This window comes from Gracilinanus agilis, chromosome 1 (assembly GCF_016433145.1).
Source record: "Gracilinanus agilis isolate LMUSP501 chromosome 1, AgileGrace, whole genome shotgun sequence".
Lineage (NCBI taxonomy): Eukaryota > Metazoa > Chordata > Mammalia > Didelphimorphia > Didelphidae > Gracilinanus > Gracilinanus agilis.
Window position 1 is genome coordinate 671,029,735 of NC_058130.1, and position 14,626 is coordinate 671,044,360.

The following is a 14,626-nucleotide window of genomic DNA, read 5'->3' on the forward strand; positions in this document are numbered from 1 at the left end:
TCTCTACAGTGTATAAATACAGTAAAGAATTTCAATTTACTTGGGTCGCAGGCATCAAATATGGCTGATAGCCAGCTTTCGTATACTCAAGGGCAGAATTGTTATTGAATTAAAAACAAAACGAAACACCTCTTCCACTAGGTAGGGTGTTTGTATTAAATGCCAAACCTGAAGCTTTTCCAAGGGCCATAAGAAAGAAGATATAAAACAGATGAGACTACAAAGTGAAAAACCTCACAGTACAGATTAAACTGGAGATTTTACATTTTGTGTTTAGGATGAGCGATTCAAAACCCTTTCTTGTATTCACATAGAGCATCAGGGAATGTAAATAGCAATTCCGCAAGAAAGAAGAAGGAACAGAACATATATTTTTTTCAAGATCTTCAAACCACACTCCAAAACAAAAACACTGGAGTGGCCCAATTGAATGTGCCCTAGGAAAAATGATTTTGAGTTCTGCCAAATATAAATGACACGGAGGACAAAAAACCAAACCAAAACAAAGAGCACAGGGAGCAGGAAGGCTGATAGAAATGAATAACAAAAATGGATCTACAGCTTCTTATTAAACTCTCGGTCAGGTTCCCTCACTTAGGTTAAGTCTGAATGCAGAGACACAAATGATCTCTGAAGGGGATCCAAATAAAAATGAAAAAAGGAGCAGTTAAATTCATTTCCATAAGCAAAAATTAAGTGCCAGCCATGTCCAGGGCACTGTGCTTGGTGTCCCAGATAGAAAGGCAAATAACAAAATAGACTCTGCCCTCAAAGAACTTCTATTAGGGGAGAGAAGAGGGAAGAAATGTATGTTGTTCAGTCATTTCAGTCTCTTTTGGACTTTTAGACTCTTCACCACCCCATTTGGGGTTTTCTTGGCAATGATACTGGAGTGGTTTGTCCATTTCCTTCTCCAGCTCATTCTACAGATGAGGAAACTGAGGAAAACAGGGTGAAATGACTTGCCCAGGGTCACATAGGTAGTTTGCCATTTCCTTCTCCAGCTCATTTGACAGATGAGGAAACTGAGGCAAACAGGGTGAAGTGACTTTCCCAGAGTCACACAGTTAGAAGTATCTGAGGCCAGATCTGAACTCAGGAAGACAAGTCTTCTTGACTTTAGGCTTGACACTAGTCACTGTGCCACTGAGCTGCCCCAGGAAATGTATAAAGATAAGTAAATTCAAAATCATTTTCTGAGGTTGGGGGAAAATAGTAGCAATTATTTTAGTAAGTTAATCATTAATAAATACGGAGAAGGCTATTATGCTTTCCTCATAACGAATTCTCACGATCTCTTCCTATCTGCTCAAATCCATTCCCCAAGTCCAAGGATGCTGCCTTACACTGAATTTTGGTTTTGCTGTTCATCAGGTCCTTCTTTCTTTTCTTGGCTGCAATATCATAGCTCAGACTGTTGAAAAGATTCTCCTTGTTGTGCACGTCTTTGGGGCAGTAACTATGAATAATGGAAGACAAGAAAGTATGATTTCAGGGACAGTGTAAACAATTATCCTTTTTTAAGGTAAGCTGTTCTTAGAAATGACTGGTTCTGGTATAAAACATATGTATGGAACAGAAAAAAGAAAAAGGCAAATTGTCCCTCCTCCCCCATGCCCGAATTCCATACATTCACAGACTAATCTCTTTTGAGAATATTTATATCTGTGCAGAAAGCAAAGTCAGGAACTTCTCTTTCTTTTTTCATTAAAGTCACTAATTAAAATAAAACGCAATGATGCGTTTTGTTTTTAAATCAGAAGCATTTTAGGATTTATTCATCCCTTACTTTGTTAATTACAGAAACAGTGAAGCAAAACCAACAAAACAGTTTGTACCCTAGAATACCTTCATTTCCAATGAAAGAAGGAGGCATGGACTTCATCTCTTCTCTGGGGTCAAGATTGGTTATGAATGCTTCACCTCCTTCCCTCCTCCCCCTCCCCCCGGCCCATAGTAGGTCTCTGTTCTGTACTCAACAAATGCTCCTTAAATGAGAAAATGGCAGACAGTGGCATTGCTACTTCATTCGAAGAAAGATTGTCAAATCTAGCCCAATGGACTTCTTTTCTAGGTGAAGAAATCAAGACTCAGCAAGGTGAATTGATTTACTTGGGGTCACATAGGTAGCAAGTAGCAGAATTATGAATTTGAACCCAGCTCTTTAATAATAAATCCTTCACTCTTTTCACTGTACTTGGAGAGTGGATTTTTCAGGTTGAGGAGGATCTCTGGTTTTAATTGTGGGGATCCCCTTCAACCATGCAGGCTACAACTTATTAAATAAATCATAGTTTGTATTTCTTGTCCAGAGTGAAGATTTGAACCCAGATCTTACTAACTCCAAGTCCAGCGTGCCATTCCCTATTCTTGGTTGTTTATAACTTTTGAGGGGAAGTGGGGGAAATGGGAGGATGGAGTGGGGAGGGAGGGAGGGTCTGGATCATGATTTCATAAAGATGAGGAATCCTATTCACCTGTAGAGGTCTACAGCTCATTTGTTTGCTTATTTGTTTAAACTTTTACTTTTTTTTTAAACCCTTACCTTCCTTCTTGGAGTCAATACTGTGCATTGGCTCCAAAGCAGAAGAGTGGTAAGGGTAGGCAATGGGGGTCAAGTGACTTGCCCAGGGTCACACAGCTGGGAAGTGTCTGGGGCCAGATTTGAACCCAGGACCTCCCGTCTCTAGGCCTGGCTCTCAATCCACTGAGCTACCCAGCTGCCCCCCTTTACTTTCTATCTTAGTAACGACTCTTGGACAGAGTGGGGCTAGGCTAATGGGGTTAGGTGACTTGCCCAGGATCAGACAGCTAAGAAGTATCTGAGGCCAGTTTTGAACCCAAGAACTTCTGTCTCCAGGCCCAGTGCTCTATCCACTGAGCCACCTGGCTGCCACAATTCATTTGTAATTTATAGTTTTAGAGTCACCAGGTGTACTTGAGAAGTTAAGTAATATACCTATGGTCACACAGCAAAAAAAAGTATGTCAGAAGCAAGAGTTGAACCCTGGCCTTCTCCATTCCAAGATGAAACTTTTACCCACAATACTTCTCCACCTCTCACGAAACAATGCAAAAATGGCTTTACTTAACAGAGGGCTTCACCTAGGAGGGCTCCTTAAATGGTTCCCCTAGTGACTTGATTTGTAAAAATTTGGTTTGTTTAAAAACTTTTGAGGGATGAATCTGTAGAACACAGAAGTGGTGAGGTCTGCAAAGGGGAAGGGGCATTCCATTATTAACCATGAGTAGAAGGTGCCAGGGCAGGATCTGGGACCTTGACGCATGCTGACAAGATGATTCCGCTAAGACCCCCCGAAGAGAAAAACATGCCGTGCCATCGGACACATCCCCCAGCGAGAGCAGGCTCAGCTCGGGCCACGGCACAGATTTCTCTCCCTCTCTCTCAATAGCTTTAGCCATCATATGGCAACTAGAGATTAATGTTCTCTTTCCGGGGATGAGGCAGAAGTACCGTACAGCAAGGAAGTCAGGGGGCAGTTCTGACAAATGAGACACAATAATAGCGGATAACGTGTACACGGCGCTCCAGGGATTGCTGTCTCTTGTGCTTGTTGTCTTATCCTCACAGAGCTAGGAGAGGACGACCATAAGAAGTGTGATTTTTTTTAATAAGGTTTAAATTTGTTTAAATAACAAAAAGCGAGTTTTCCCCCCTTTCCACTTTACCCTACTTTCCCCTCTACCACTAAAAAAATAAAAACAAAACCCTTGTAACAAATACTCATTTTCAAGCAAAACAAATTCCTGAACTGGCCACATGCAATATAGGTGGGTGTATACATGTATAGATGTATGTGGACACATGTGTCTAAATACATGTATATATGTGGGTATACATGTATCTAATTATATGTGTGTAAGTGGGGGGCATGTATAGATTTATATATGTATGTGCATATAAATATTTAATAAATATATAAATAGATTTATAATATACTAACATAAATACATACAAATTAAAATATACCTTTTGTAAATATATAAATGTATATGAATTAGGAATATAAATAAAAAATATAAATACACACACATATATGTGAAATTCTGCATCCCAAGTCCATCTCCTTTTTGTCAGGAGGTAGTATGTGTTGTCACCGATTCTCTGGAATCACGGTGGGTCATTGGATGGTTCAAAGTTCTTACATCTTTCCAAGTTGTTTCTTTTTACAGTGTTATTTTTATTGGATAAATTATTCCCTACAGGTATTATGACCCCCATTTTACAGATGATGAAACTGAGGCTTAGGGAGGTTCATACCACTAGAAGATGCTTCAGTGGTAGGATTCAACCCTGATTACATGGCCAGCACTCATTCCATAATAGCACATTGCTTCCCTAACTGCAGATGAAGGCACGATGATCCACTCTTTTTTTTTTTTTTAAACCCTTAACTTCCGTCTTGGATGACTCCAAGGCAGAAGAGTGGTAAGGGTAGGCAATGGGGGTCAAGTGACTTGCCCAGGGTCACACAGCTGGGAAGTGCCTGAGTCCAGATTTGGACTAGGACCTCCCATCTCTAGACCTGGCTCTCAATCCACTGAGCTACCCAGCTGCCCCCTGTGATCCACTCTTACTGATTATATTATATTTATATATACAATATATATTCTATTTTATGAGAAGACAACAGAAGATATGGAAGTTTCAAATTGGTAAAACCAATGAATTGGAGTGTGTCTGGTCATGTTACAAAAGCTTTCCACGCAGGGCTTTCATGTTCAAGTTTTCCAGACGACTTTAAAATACTTCCAACATTTAAAAGGATTTATGGATTTTGTCCGTGTGGCTGCTCCCACAATCATCTTTTTGGCCTCAAGTCTTGAGAGGGGCAGAGTAAGACAGTGGAGACAGTGAACTTGGGAGTCTGTAGACACAAAGACTAGAGTCTTACATGAGTGTAAGTAAGTCACATCCTCACAGAGTTTCACTTTCTTTATCTGTCCGATGGGGATAATTCTATTCATACTGCTTATCTCATAGGGTTATTTGGAGGGGGGAAATCTTTGCAAACCTTAAAGTGATAAAGAAATGAGAGTTAAAAAATATTATTCATGAGTTGCTCTGGTTCCAGTCCCCACCCCCTCTCGCCCCAATCTTCACCTGGTGGCTGGTCTTCTGGGGAATAGCCTCTCTGAATTTATTAACTAGGCTGGTGTTTAGACAGCCAAAACACAGCCTGTCACTAGTCCTATTTTCAGAGACCATTTGACTTGGCAGGCCCTGATAGAACTTGGGTTCTTGGGTCACTGGAATAGGACTTGGTCCAAAAAACAAATTTCAGAGGAGCAAGACAGAAGAGGCAAAGCCAGACAACAATTCATGTGAAAAAGATCTGGGGATCCAAGCAGCCCTTAAGCTTAGTTAGTCAACAATGTAATACAACAGCCTTAGGCTCCATTCAGGGAGTCCCAAAATAAGTCTAGAAATAAGGAGAGAGTCATTTTATTTGTACTCTGCCCTACTGAGAGCACGTTTGGAGTGTTGGGTTTAGCTCTGGGTGCCACAGTATAAGAAGGGCACTGATAAGTTGGAGAGCTTCCAGAGGAGGGAAACCTGGATGGAAAGCTCCCTTGTGTCTGGAAGATCACCTGGAGAAACTGAGGATGTTTGGCACAGAGAAGAGCAGACTCAGGGGACACACAATTAGTTGTGTTTTTAAAGTGTTTTTTTTAAAGTTTTAAAAGTTTTTAAAGTATTTAAGTGGTGTCACCCCTAAAAGAAATTCAAATTTTCCCCTCTGTGCTGAAAGAATAGAACTAAAAAGCAAAGGGTCAAAGTTGCAGAGCAGCAGCAAGATGATGCAGAGGATAGATCACTGGGTTTGGAAGCAGGAAGATTCCTGACATCAGAAACTTTTTGGTTGTATGACCCTGGGCAAGTCACTTAACCTTGTTTGCCTCAGTTTCCTCATCTGTAAAATGGGCTGGAGAAGGAAATGGCAAACCCCTCCAGCATCTTTGCCAAGAAAAGAGTACGATATGACTGAACCACAAAGAAACTGCAAAGAGTATAATTTTGGCTTGGGGCATGGAAAAGCCCTGGCCCTGAGATTTTACTGGGATAGGGAATACTAAAGGAGGAAACATCATCCACCAAGGCAGGTCAGTTTCTTCTGTACAAATTCGAATCTCAGAAACATCCCCAGGGAGTGGAGGGGGTTAAGGGATTTGTCCAGACTCAGGAGAATCAGGTCTCAAATTCAAGTCTTACCAGCTTTGGATGCTAACCATTAGAGCTTTCCAAAGGGTTCCCCCAGGAGGGAATGGGGTCCTCCTCACTCTAGATCTGTGAGCAAAATGTGGATGATCTGGCCGTGGTGGACGAGGGTTTTTTTCTTGGTTAATATGAGTAACACTAGATGGCCACTGAGGCCCTTTACAACTCTTAGAGATTCTGCGACTCTGTGACTTTAGAGGAAGAAGTTAAAATATGATGTGATTTATAGAGAACTTGTCAGTTCATTTAGAGAGTTACATGTGCTAAATCTATCCTGTGACGGATACCTGAAACCAGGGGGGTGCCAGTAGATGTTGAACAGCTAGCTTTCTGGGGGAAAAATACATATGACACATTTGAAAAAAGTTCAATCTGCATCATTAAAATTTTCCCATCACTTTCTTGAGTCTAGAAATCAATAAAACATTAAAGTAAGTCCGGATTTGTAGTAATCACTGATTTCTGAGGCATCAACGATCATGCTGAAAATTTAATAATTGGTTCTCTCAGTGTGATACAAGCTGGCTTCAGCACACCCTTGACTTGGGCTCGATATACTACATATAATTCAGGGGAAGAAATACAAATATGTATTTCGGGATAAATGATTCTTTCTCATACTCGATCCTTTCGATGGCTTTCACCTGTATCAGTTACTGTAATAGGTATTGGCCCTATTAATTGATATGTTTTTTTGGGGGGGGTAGCAGCAGCAGAGGTAGGTTTGAGTGTAATCTTTTGTGAGGCCACTCAAATACACTTTGTCAAGTCTTCTAATCTTTTCAGCCCTCTTCCTTTCATACAGGATGGAGAGGCTATTTTTAGGTTCCAGACCTATGCCTTTAGAGCGCTTTCTTATGGGACTTATTTCACTTATTCAGGTGAAATGGGTAGGAACTTTGATTTTTGAACTGCTGTTGATGCCTTTCTCACAGGAATAATAGTAGCAGCTCTGAAATGGAACTAAATACATTTTAGGCAGGGGCAACTACGCAATGGTAGATAGAGCTCCTGGCCTGGAGTTGGGAGGACCTGGGCTCAAATCTGGCTTCAGACACTTCCTAGTTGTGTGACCCTGAGCCAGTCACTTAATCCCAATTGCCCAGCCCTTAATGTTCTTCTGCCTTAGAATCAATACTTAGAATTGATTTTAAGACCGAAAGTATAGGTTTTAAAAAAGAAATGTCATAGGCTCATAGATTTTGGGCAGGAGGGATTTTGGAGATCATCTAGTCCAACCCCCCTCATTTTATTGAGGAAGAAACTGAAGTGTGCCCAGAGGTAGGAAATGACTTGCCTAAAGTCACAAAGGTAGTGAGAGAACAGGGATTCAAACCTAGGTCTTCTGATTCCAAATCCAGCATTCTTTCTACTATACCACCTTGCCTCTTGTTTTTGCTATCCAGGCAATATGGCACAGTGGGTAGAGACCTGGGCTTGGAGTCAGGAAGAACTGGGTTCAAATCCTCTCTCAAATATGCTAGCTACCAAACTAAGTCTCTTATCCTCTCAGTGCCTGAGGCAATAAACTAGGACTATAAACTCTACAGGACTAGAGTTACAGAGGGCCAGTGGGGTTAATAGCTCATATTGATCCTAGTGCTTTATATATGTAACATTACCTAACTTGATTCCTACAAACTCCTAAGAAAGATAGATGTTATATCTCCATTTTACAGAAGAGAAAACCGAGACTTGGAGAGATCACGTGACTTGTGTATGGCTGGCATAGATAATATCTCAAACAGGATCTGAACCCAGGTCTTCTTGACTTCAATGCAACCCAATGTCCAGATGAACCAATAAGAGAATAAATAAGTAGAAAATAAGGCAGTAGGAGAGACAAGGAGAGAGGGGGAGGAGATTGGAACTCTTAGTCCCAGGCAGTAACCTGGGGCACCTCATACGAAGCTAAGAAAATGATAGGAAGGTCACTTGGCTGTCCATTCCGTCCCAGGCACGATCCATGGGTTGCTTTCGAAAGCAGAGTGAGAACGCCGTGTCTAAGAAGATACTACAACGAGTCCTATTATTCGATAACAAATTCACAGTGCACATTCCACCCCTGTGAAGACTCGCCATAAAACTAAGCTGTCATCTTCTCCATCACAGAAACACCCAGGCAAAGCCTAACAAAGCATTTTCATAAGCTTAGGACATAGCTTGTTACTATTCTTTGGAAATTTTAAATATTTATATTTCATTTTATTCCTTCCTAATTTAAAACAGCCCCCAAAGGAATTTGAGTCCTCTCCCTCACAGAAAATACAATAACCTGCTGTAAGACAGAGTGACTCATTATAAAAGCAAGTTTAAGAATACAATTGATTATGATCTTCCATTGCAAAGCAAAGAAGAGATTGAACCAACCCTGCAATTTTCACTCAGTATTAGCTTTCGGACTCCAGGGGGTAGGACGGGATGGGAAAAGTGATGAGGTTTATTTGTCTTGCCTGCTTATATTTTAAGCAATAATATATTCAGCTCAATGCTATTTTAAGAGTTCAATTATGTCCGTTTCAGGCAAATTGAAAGCCAATGGAAAATTACAAAAGGATTTCCCTCCCCCCTCCAAGAAAAGCCACCATACTTTAAGAAGCACAGTATTTTTGTTTTTTCCCAAATCTGAAATCAGCAGAACCATCGTCTAAAGAGTTTTTCTCTGTGCCCTGTACATGAAGGCACGACAGCCTTCGTGGCTATTTTACTGCCAGCAGTCGGTACCAGTTAATCCGGACCTTTTTGGACACCGACCTAGGATACAGGCAACTGGCTTTTCTCATATGCTGGGATACTTTAATGAGAATTTGGAAAAAAGTGGGGAAGCGACAAGATGAGTAGAGGTAAAGGGGATCAGCAAAGGAGAAAAAAAACCCTTCAAAGGCCCCATTTCCCCTTTGTCTACTTGCTCTATCATTTTAGAAACCTCTAGTGTAATTTAAAAATGCACTTAGATATGGAATTGTCCAGGCTAGGCTATAACCTATGAGACTTATCTCCACTAAACGGTCTAAAACCATACCCATAAATTTACCCAGATACCACCACGCTGCCCAGCTGATTCTCAAAACCAAAGAATCCAATCTGATCAATCCAATTCATGAATATTAAACTGAGGAAATGGAATGTCACTTGACTATCCACAGTCTTGTTGGCATGGACAATCCTGGTACATCCTAGATATTTTCCTTATATATCTCACACCAAGATCCAATATGGCAACTGGCACAAGATTGTAGTAACAACTCATATTTCTAAAGTGTGTCCCTCTCAACAACCCTATGAAGTAAGTCATGCCAATATTATCATCCTTATATTGCAGATAGGAAACTGAGGCACAGATTTGTTTAGTGATGTGAAGCCGTATAGGAAAGTGTTTGAAAAAGCACTGTATTCAGAGTCAGGAGATCTAGGTCTGAAAATGAGCTTTGCCACTTTCTACCAGTATGACTTTGAGCATATGACCACTCTGTGAGCCTCAATTTCCTCATCTGTAAGTTGAGAAGGTTGGTTTGATGCCCTCTAAGGTTCTTTTCCCAAAGCTCACATAATAGCACAGGTCTAGAAAGGGGTCAGAGCCATGGCTTCGTACTGTAGGTACGAGGGCTCTTTCTCTCCACCAAGTCATCCAATCCTCAAGATCACTGTATGAGTTAGTCCCATTTAGTATTAGATCCCATTTTAAGTGATGAGGAGACTGAGGCTCCATCTTTAAAAGGCCACACCAAGAGCCAAGTCCTCTGATTCCAAATCGAGTGTTCTTTCCACTACACCAAACCGCTTGTAAGTTGACTGGCATTTGGCTCTTGGAGTGAGACTGGGCCCCTGGAACACTGTCAGAACGCTTGACAGGAGTCCAGAAAATCTGCACTGTTACCACATCAGCCCTTCATGGCCTCTTACTTCAGCTGCTCATCGAAAATTTCAGAGGAATTAGGGGAGTATGCAGAGCTTTTGTGTTCACCCTGCTTATAGGTCTTCTTTTTTTGAAGGGATTACCTTCTGTTTCCTCTCTACAGGAGTTGGAGGCAGATATCACCTGCCTAGGCACCCAGCCCAAACCTGACATCACAGATAACTCAGAAGGGCCCTGAAAACAGTGGGGACATTTGAGATTCCAAAGCCAGGCCCCTGAAGGCCAAATATGCCTTTAAGAGGCTGGCAGTCTTCACAATCTAAGCAGGGAGGACTGGAGTTGTTTACAGATAAAAAAAAAAAAAAAAAAGTAAAAACAAACACCAAAGTGCTAACAGCCAGCTGCTTTAAGGCTACCAAAAGGATCCCAGGCTCTATCTCATCCTGGGACCTTCGGTGGGGTCGCTGGATCACCTTCGGCTGTCATAATAAGGCTCAGACACGCCATCGTGAAAGGTAATGGTCAGGGACAGGGAAGGTGGGAGAGAGGGATGTGTAAGAAAAAAGTGAGCTTAAATCAACCAAAGAAGGGGCAGCCATTTGATCCTGGCCTGGATCTGAGCTTTTCTGGTAAACTGAAACTCCCTTCAGGCTCTTCCACACCAAGAGGAGAGAGGCACCCACTGTTTTCTAAGGGAGACTGATACCAACTTATCTTCCAGATGAGGCACAGTAAGAGCATTCACAAGACCCACAGGGGGTGGAGGTGGAGGTGGAGGAAAACTGGAGAGGTTTCATTCCGGGGCAATTCAATAGGAGGCTAGAAACCTAGCACACTGAGGCAGGTATAGGTGAACCTACTAGCCTTCTCCCCACTGAAGGGTAGGTATATGCAGAGGGCTCTCTTCTGAGAGATGGAACCCCATGGGTACCACTCAAAAGAATGCTTCACTCCCCTACACTCAATTAACACACTGTTCAGAAATGAAGCAAGTGCTGAAAGAACGGATGAAGAGAAAGTTCCATGGGCCAGGGGGAAGCATCCAATTAAAAAAAAATTGTGAGACAGAACACACATTTTGTAACTTGAGTTCCTATAAGATCGACTTTGGCACCAGAGAAAGAGGACACCAGCTAGGATAGTTTTCCTCGTAATTAAATTGTTATCGGATCTTTCATAAACAAGAGATTTCTTTATAGTGCTCCCAAGTAAACTCCCCTTGTGACTGCCCCCATGTATTTTTACAAAATAAAAATCAATATAGCTTGTGCCTCTCTCTCTCTCTGTCTAACCCCTGAGATTAAATAACTTGTCCCTCTTTATTGCAAGACAAAGAGAGGTTGATCTGTTACAAACAACAAACAGATGGGGGGCTCTGGAGGTTAAGCCTTCAAAATAACCACATTTTCCTGATAGTTTGCTTAGGATTTGGTGCCAAGCACTCATCCAAAACAACCATTTCAAAGGCTTGAATAATTAGGAACCTGGCCCAGTGACAGAACTCCCCATCTCCACTAGCGAGGGGCTGAAGATGCTGCGTTGAACTGAACAGAAGGGCAAAAGGAAATAATAATAATAATAATAATAATAATAATAACAATAATAATAACCAGCACTTACGTAGCATTTTAAAGATTGCAGAGTACTTTGCAAATACCTCATTTTATCCTGACAACCATCTGCAATGGTAGCGGAAGACAGAATCAAAGAATTTAAGAGTTGCAGAGTTCCTTCAAGTTGGAACCATATTGAGGCAATATCAGGTTTATGCCTACGCTCCTTCACAGGCAACAGATCGAATTCCAACCCCTCTTTTCCTTTGGTTCAATGGGATGCTTTGTGAGAAAATTCTGCTGAGGCTCACAAGATATTCCAGATGGCCTAAGTTATTGACCTTCCATGGCCTTGCCAGTACTACCTGGATGACCATAGGCAAGTCACTCCTTCTCTGGGTCTTTGTTTCCTCAATATGGCATAGTTGGAGAGAGAATCAGCCTTGAAGTCAAGAAGACCTGGCTGTGACACATGCTGGCTGTGTGATCATAGACAAGTCACTTAAACTTTTAGTGACTCAGGAACTCTCCAAGACTCTACATGACTGATGAGTGGCAGATATCCATTGATGCAGAGAATACATGCACTGGGAATTCCCCACCTGGTGAACTCAGAGCTCCAGCTTTCCTCTCCTCCAATAAGATAGGATGGAATAATGGACTCTAAAATGTTTACCAGCTGGAAATCTAGGATCTTATGATCCCTGTTATTTAACTATAACAGCAGGGGAGTCCCTGGATTCCCCAGTCGGAATATTTGGGATTGTCTTAGCTCCTGCACTCTCTAGCTGTGTCACCCCAAGAAAATCATTTCCCTGCTCTGTGGGTCTGTTTCCTCATCTGTAAGATGGGCTCTTCACTACCCACACCTCACATATGGTGAGGAAAAACTGCAATATGAATATGATTTCTGGTCATTGGTATAACGAGGTTAATCTCTTCAGCAGATGGCTGCTTTTTCTCCTCAGAGCAGATCAGGTGTGGACTTAGGAGGAGGGAGGAGGTTCACAGAAGGTTAGTGGGCTTTTTATTTTTGGCAGATGGGTTCCCTTTGAAAAACATTTTTAAAAATCACAATAGAGACATTAAACAAACACAGGGCGGTAACTGAGAAGCAGGTGCAAATGCTGCCCCCTCCTTCCAATTATCCCCAGCTTTACAAGCAAGGCCAGTAAGAGCACCCCTTCCCGTGGGACCAGCTGGCCATCCCAGATCCCATCGTCGAGACCGGAGGCTGCTTCCTGGCTCCCTCCCCTCCCCCTCCTCCCTTTTTCCATAACTCTGCACCGCAGAGCCGAAAGGGCTGGGGAAGAGACAGGATGAGCGCGCTCTGCCAGGGCCAGCTCAGGCTACCTGCAAGCGATGTCACAGCCTCTTTGGGGACTGAGCCCAGAGAACATTAGAACGCAGAGCACAGCCGAGCCTCCGCGGCTGCTCTCTGCGCAACGCATCCCGCAGACAGACAAAATCCACGCTCCATCTAAACCAGCTCCGCAGATCCCGAGAGCCAAGTCTTTTAGCCAAGAGTGCCTTCTTAACGTTTCTCATTTCGGGTCTTTCAGGGGCACAGATGGCTCTCAAAACCTTTCTCCCTTCCACCTTACAAAGTTCCTTGCAAACACTTGTCCAAGGCTAAGCTGAGCCATGTTCCCTGAGCGCCCTAGCGCCCCGCTGTCCCAGGTCCCGCTGTCCCAGGTCCATCTCCCCCCAGCTTTACCGCAAAGATTGTTCCTTCCGCTCCCCAGCTCCAATCTGGGACCAGGATCTCGGAGGGTGGACTTCCCGGGGAAAGACAAGAGAGCTTGCATAGCAAAACTCAGGGCACTATCTGGATAGTATGGAATGGGTCAGGACGGAACAGGACAGGATGGGATAGGAGGAAGAAGCGAGGGTGCTGTAGAAGAGAAATTCCCCTCACCTGTTGATGTCGCTCACGAAGCCACTACTTTTCTCATCCAGGAACCGCTTCCAGCCATCCGCGGTCTTCACCCAGTTCTGGCCCGGGGACCGCCAGTCCTGCCCAAGGAATGGCATCTTGCCCGTGAGCGGCGGTCGGGAGGACCAGACGGGACTAGACTGGACGGGAAGCACCTGGAATTGCCCGGCAGCCTGCGAAGCGTGCGACGCTCAGAGACTTCTCGGGCTGGGGACGCCGGGAGGGTGCTAGGGCGCTAGGGGATGCACAGCGTCCGGCTGGACTTGGAATGGAAGGGGAAGTGGAAAGAGGAGGACGCGGTGTGTCGCGGGATGGGATCAGGGTCCTGATGGGCTTTCGGAAGACTGGAGAGAGCAAGGGGCAAAGAACGAGGTAGGGCGCTTCGGTGTCCGCTGCTCCTTCCAGGGAGTCTGGCTTGGACGCCGGGGCCGCAGTATTTATCCCGGGCCCGCTGGCGGGTGCTCTTTGTTGCCGGAAGAGCTGCCTGCCTTTTAGCCCAGCCTCCCGGCCTGGGAGGACACGTGGCTTTGTTTATGGGCTCGGCTTGTTTTGGTGGCTGCCACTGCTATAGCACCCTTCGCAGTTGCACAACCTCGAACCAGTGGAAACTTGAAACCAGGAAGCAAGATCCCTTCTCCCCTCTTCTCTTTTCCATCCCCAGGTTCCTTTTCCTCCTCCTCGGCCCTTCAAGGAGCAGCTGCTGAGAGGCAGCTGTGTCTATAGTCCCTATGAAACTTGGCGCTCCTTCTCCTCTCCCTGTCCCTCTCCTCTCCCTGTCCCTCTCCTCTCCCTCTCTCTCTCCCTCTCCCTCTCCCTCTCCCTCTCCCTCTCCCTCTTCTTCTCCTCTCCTCTCCTCTCCTTCACTCTCCATCCTCCCTTCACCTCCCCTCTTCTTTCCTCACCTCCCCTATCTCCCCTCCCCTCTTTTCCCTTCCCTCCCTTCCCCTCCTTTCTTCTTCCCTCCTCTCCTCTCTCCTTCCCTGCCCTCTTGCCCTCCTCTCCTCTCTCCATCCTCCCTTCGCCTCCCTTCTCCTTTCTTC

The 14,626-nt window shown here is 43.9% G+C and overlaps 1 protein-coding gene across 3 annotated transcripts in view; it reads right to left on the reverse strand.

The window, feature by feature from the left end:
* Nucleotides 1–14,036, reverse strand: part of FBXO32 (F-box protein 32) — a 43,904-nt gene extending 29,868 nt beyond the window's left edge. For all 3 annotated transcript variants that reach the window (XM_044669014.1, XM_044669009.1, XM_044669005.1), the window contains exons 1-2: nt 13,569–14,036; nt 1,347–1,459 (exon numbers count right to left, since the gene is read on the reverse strand). In XM_044669014.1, the coding sequence (XP_044524949.1) occupies nt 1,347–1,459; nt 13,569–13,684 (229 nt within the window). In that variant the 5' untranslated portion in view covers nt 13,685–14,036. The remainder of the gene's footprint in view (nt 1–1,346; nt 1,460–13,568) is intronic.
* Between the last annotated feature and the right edge of the window lie 590 nt (nt 14,037–14,626).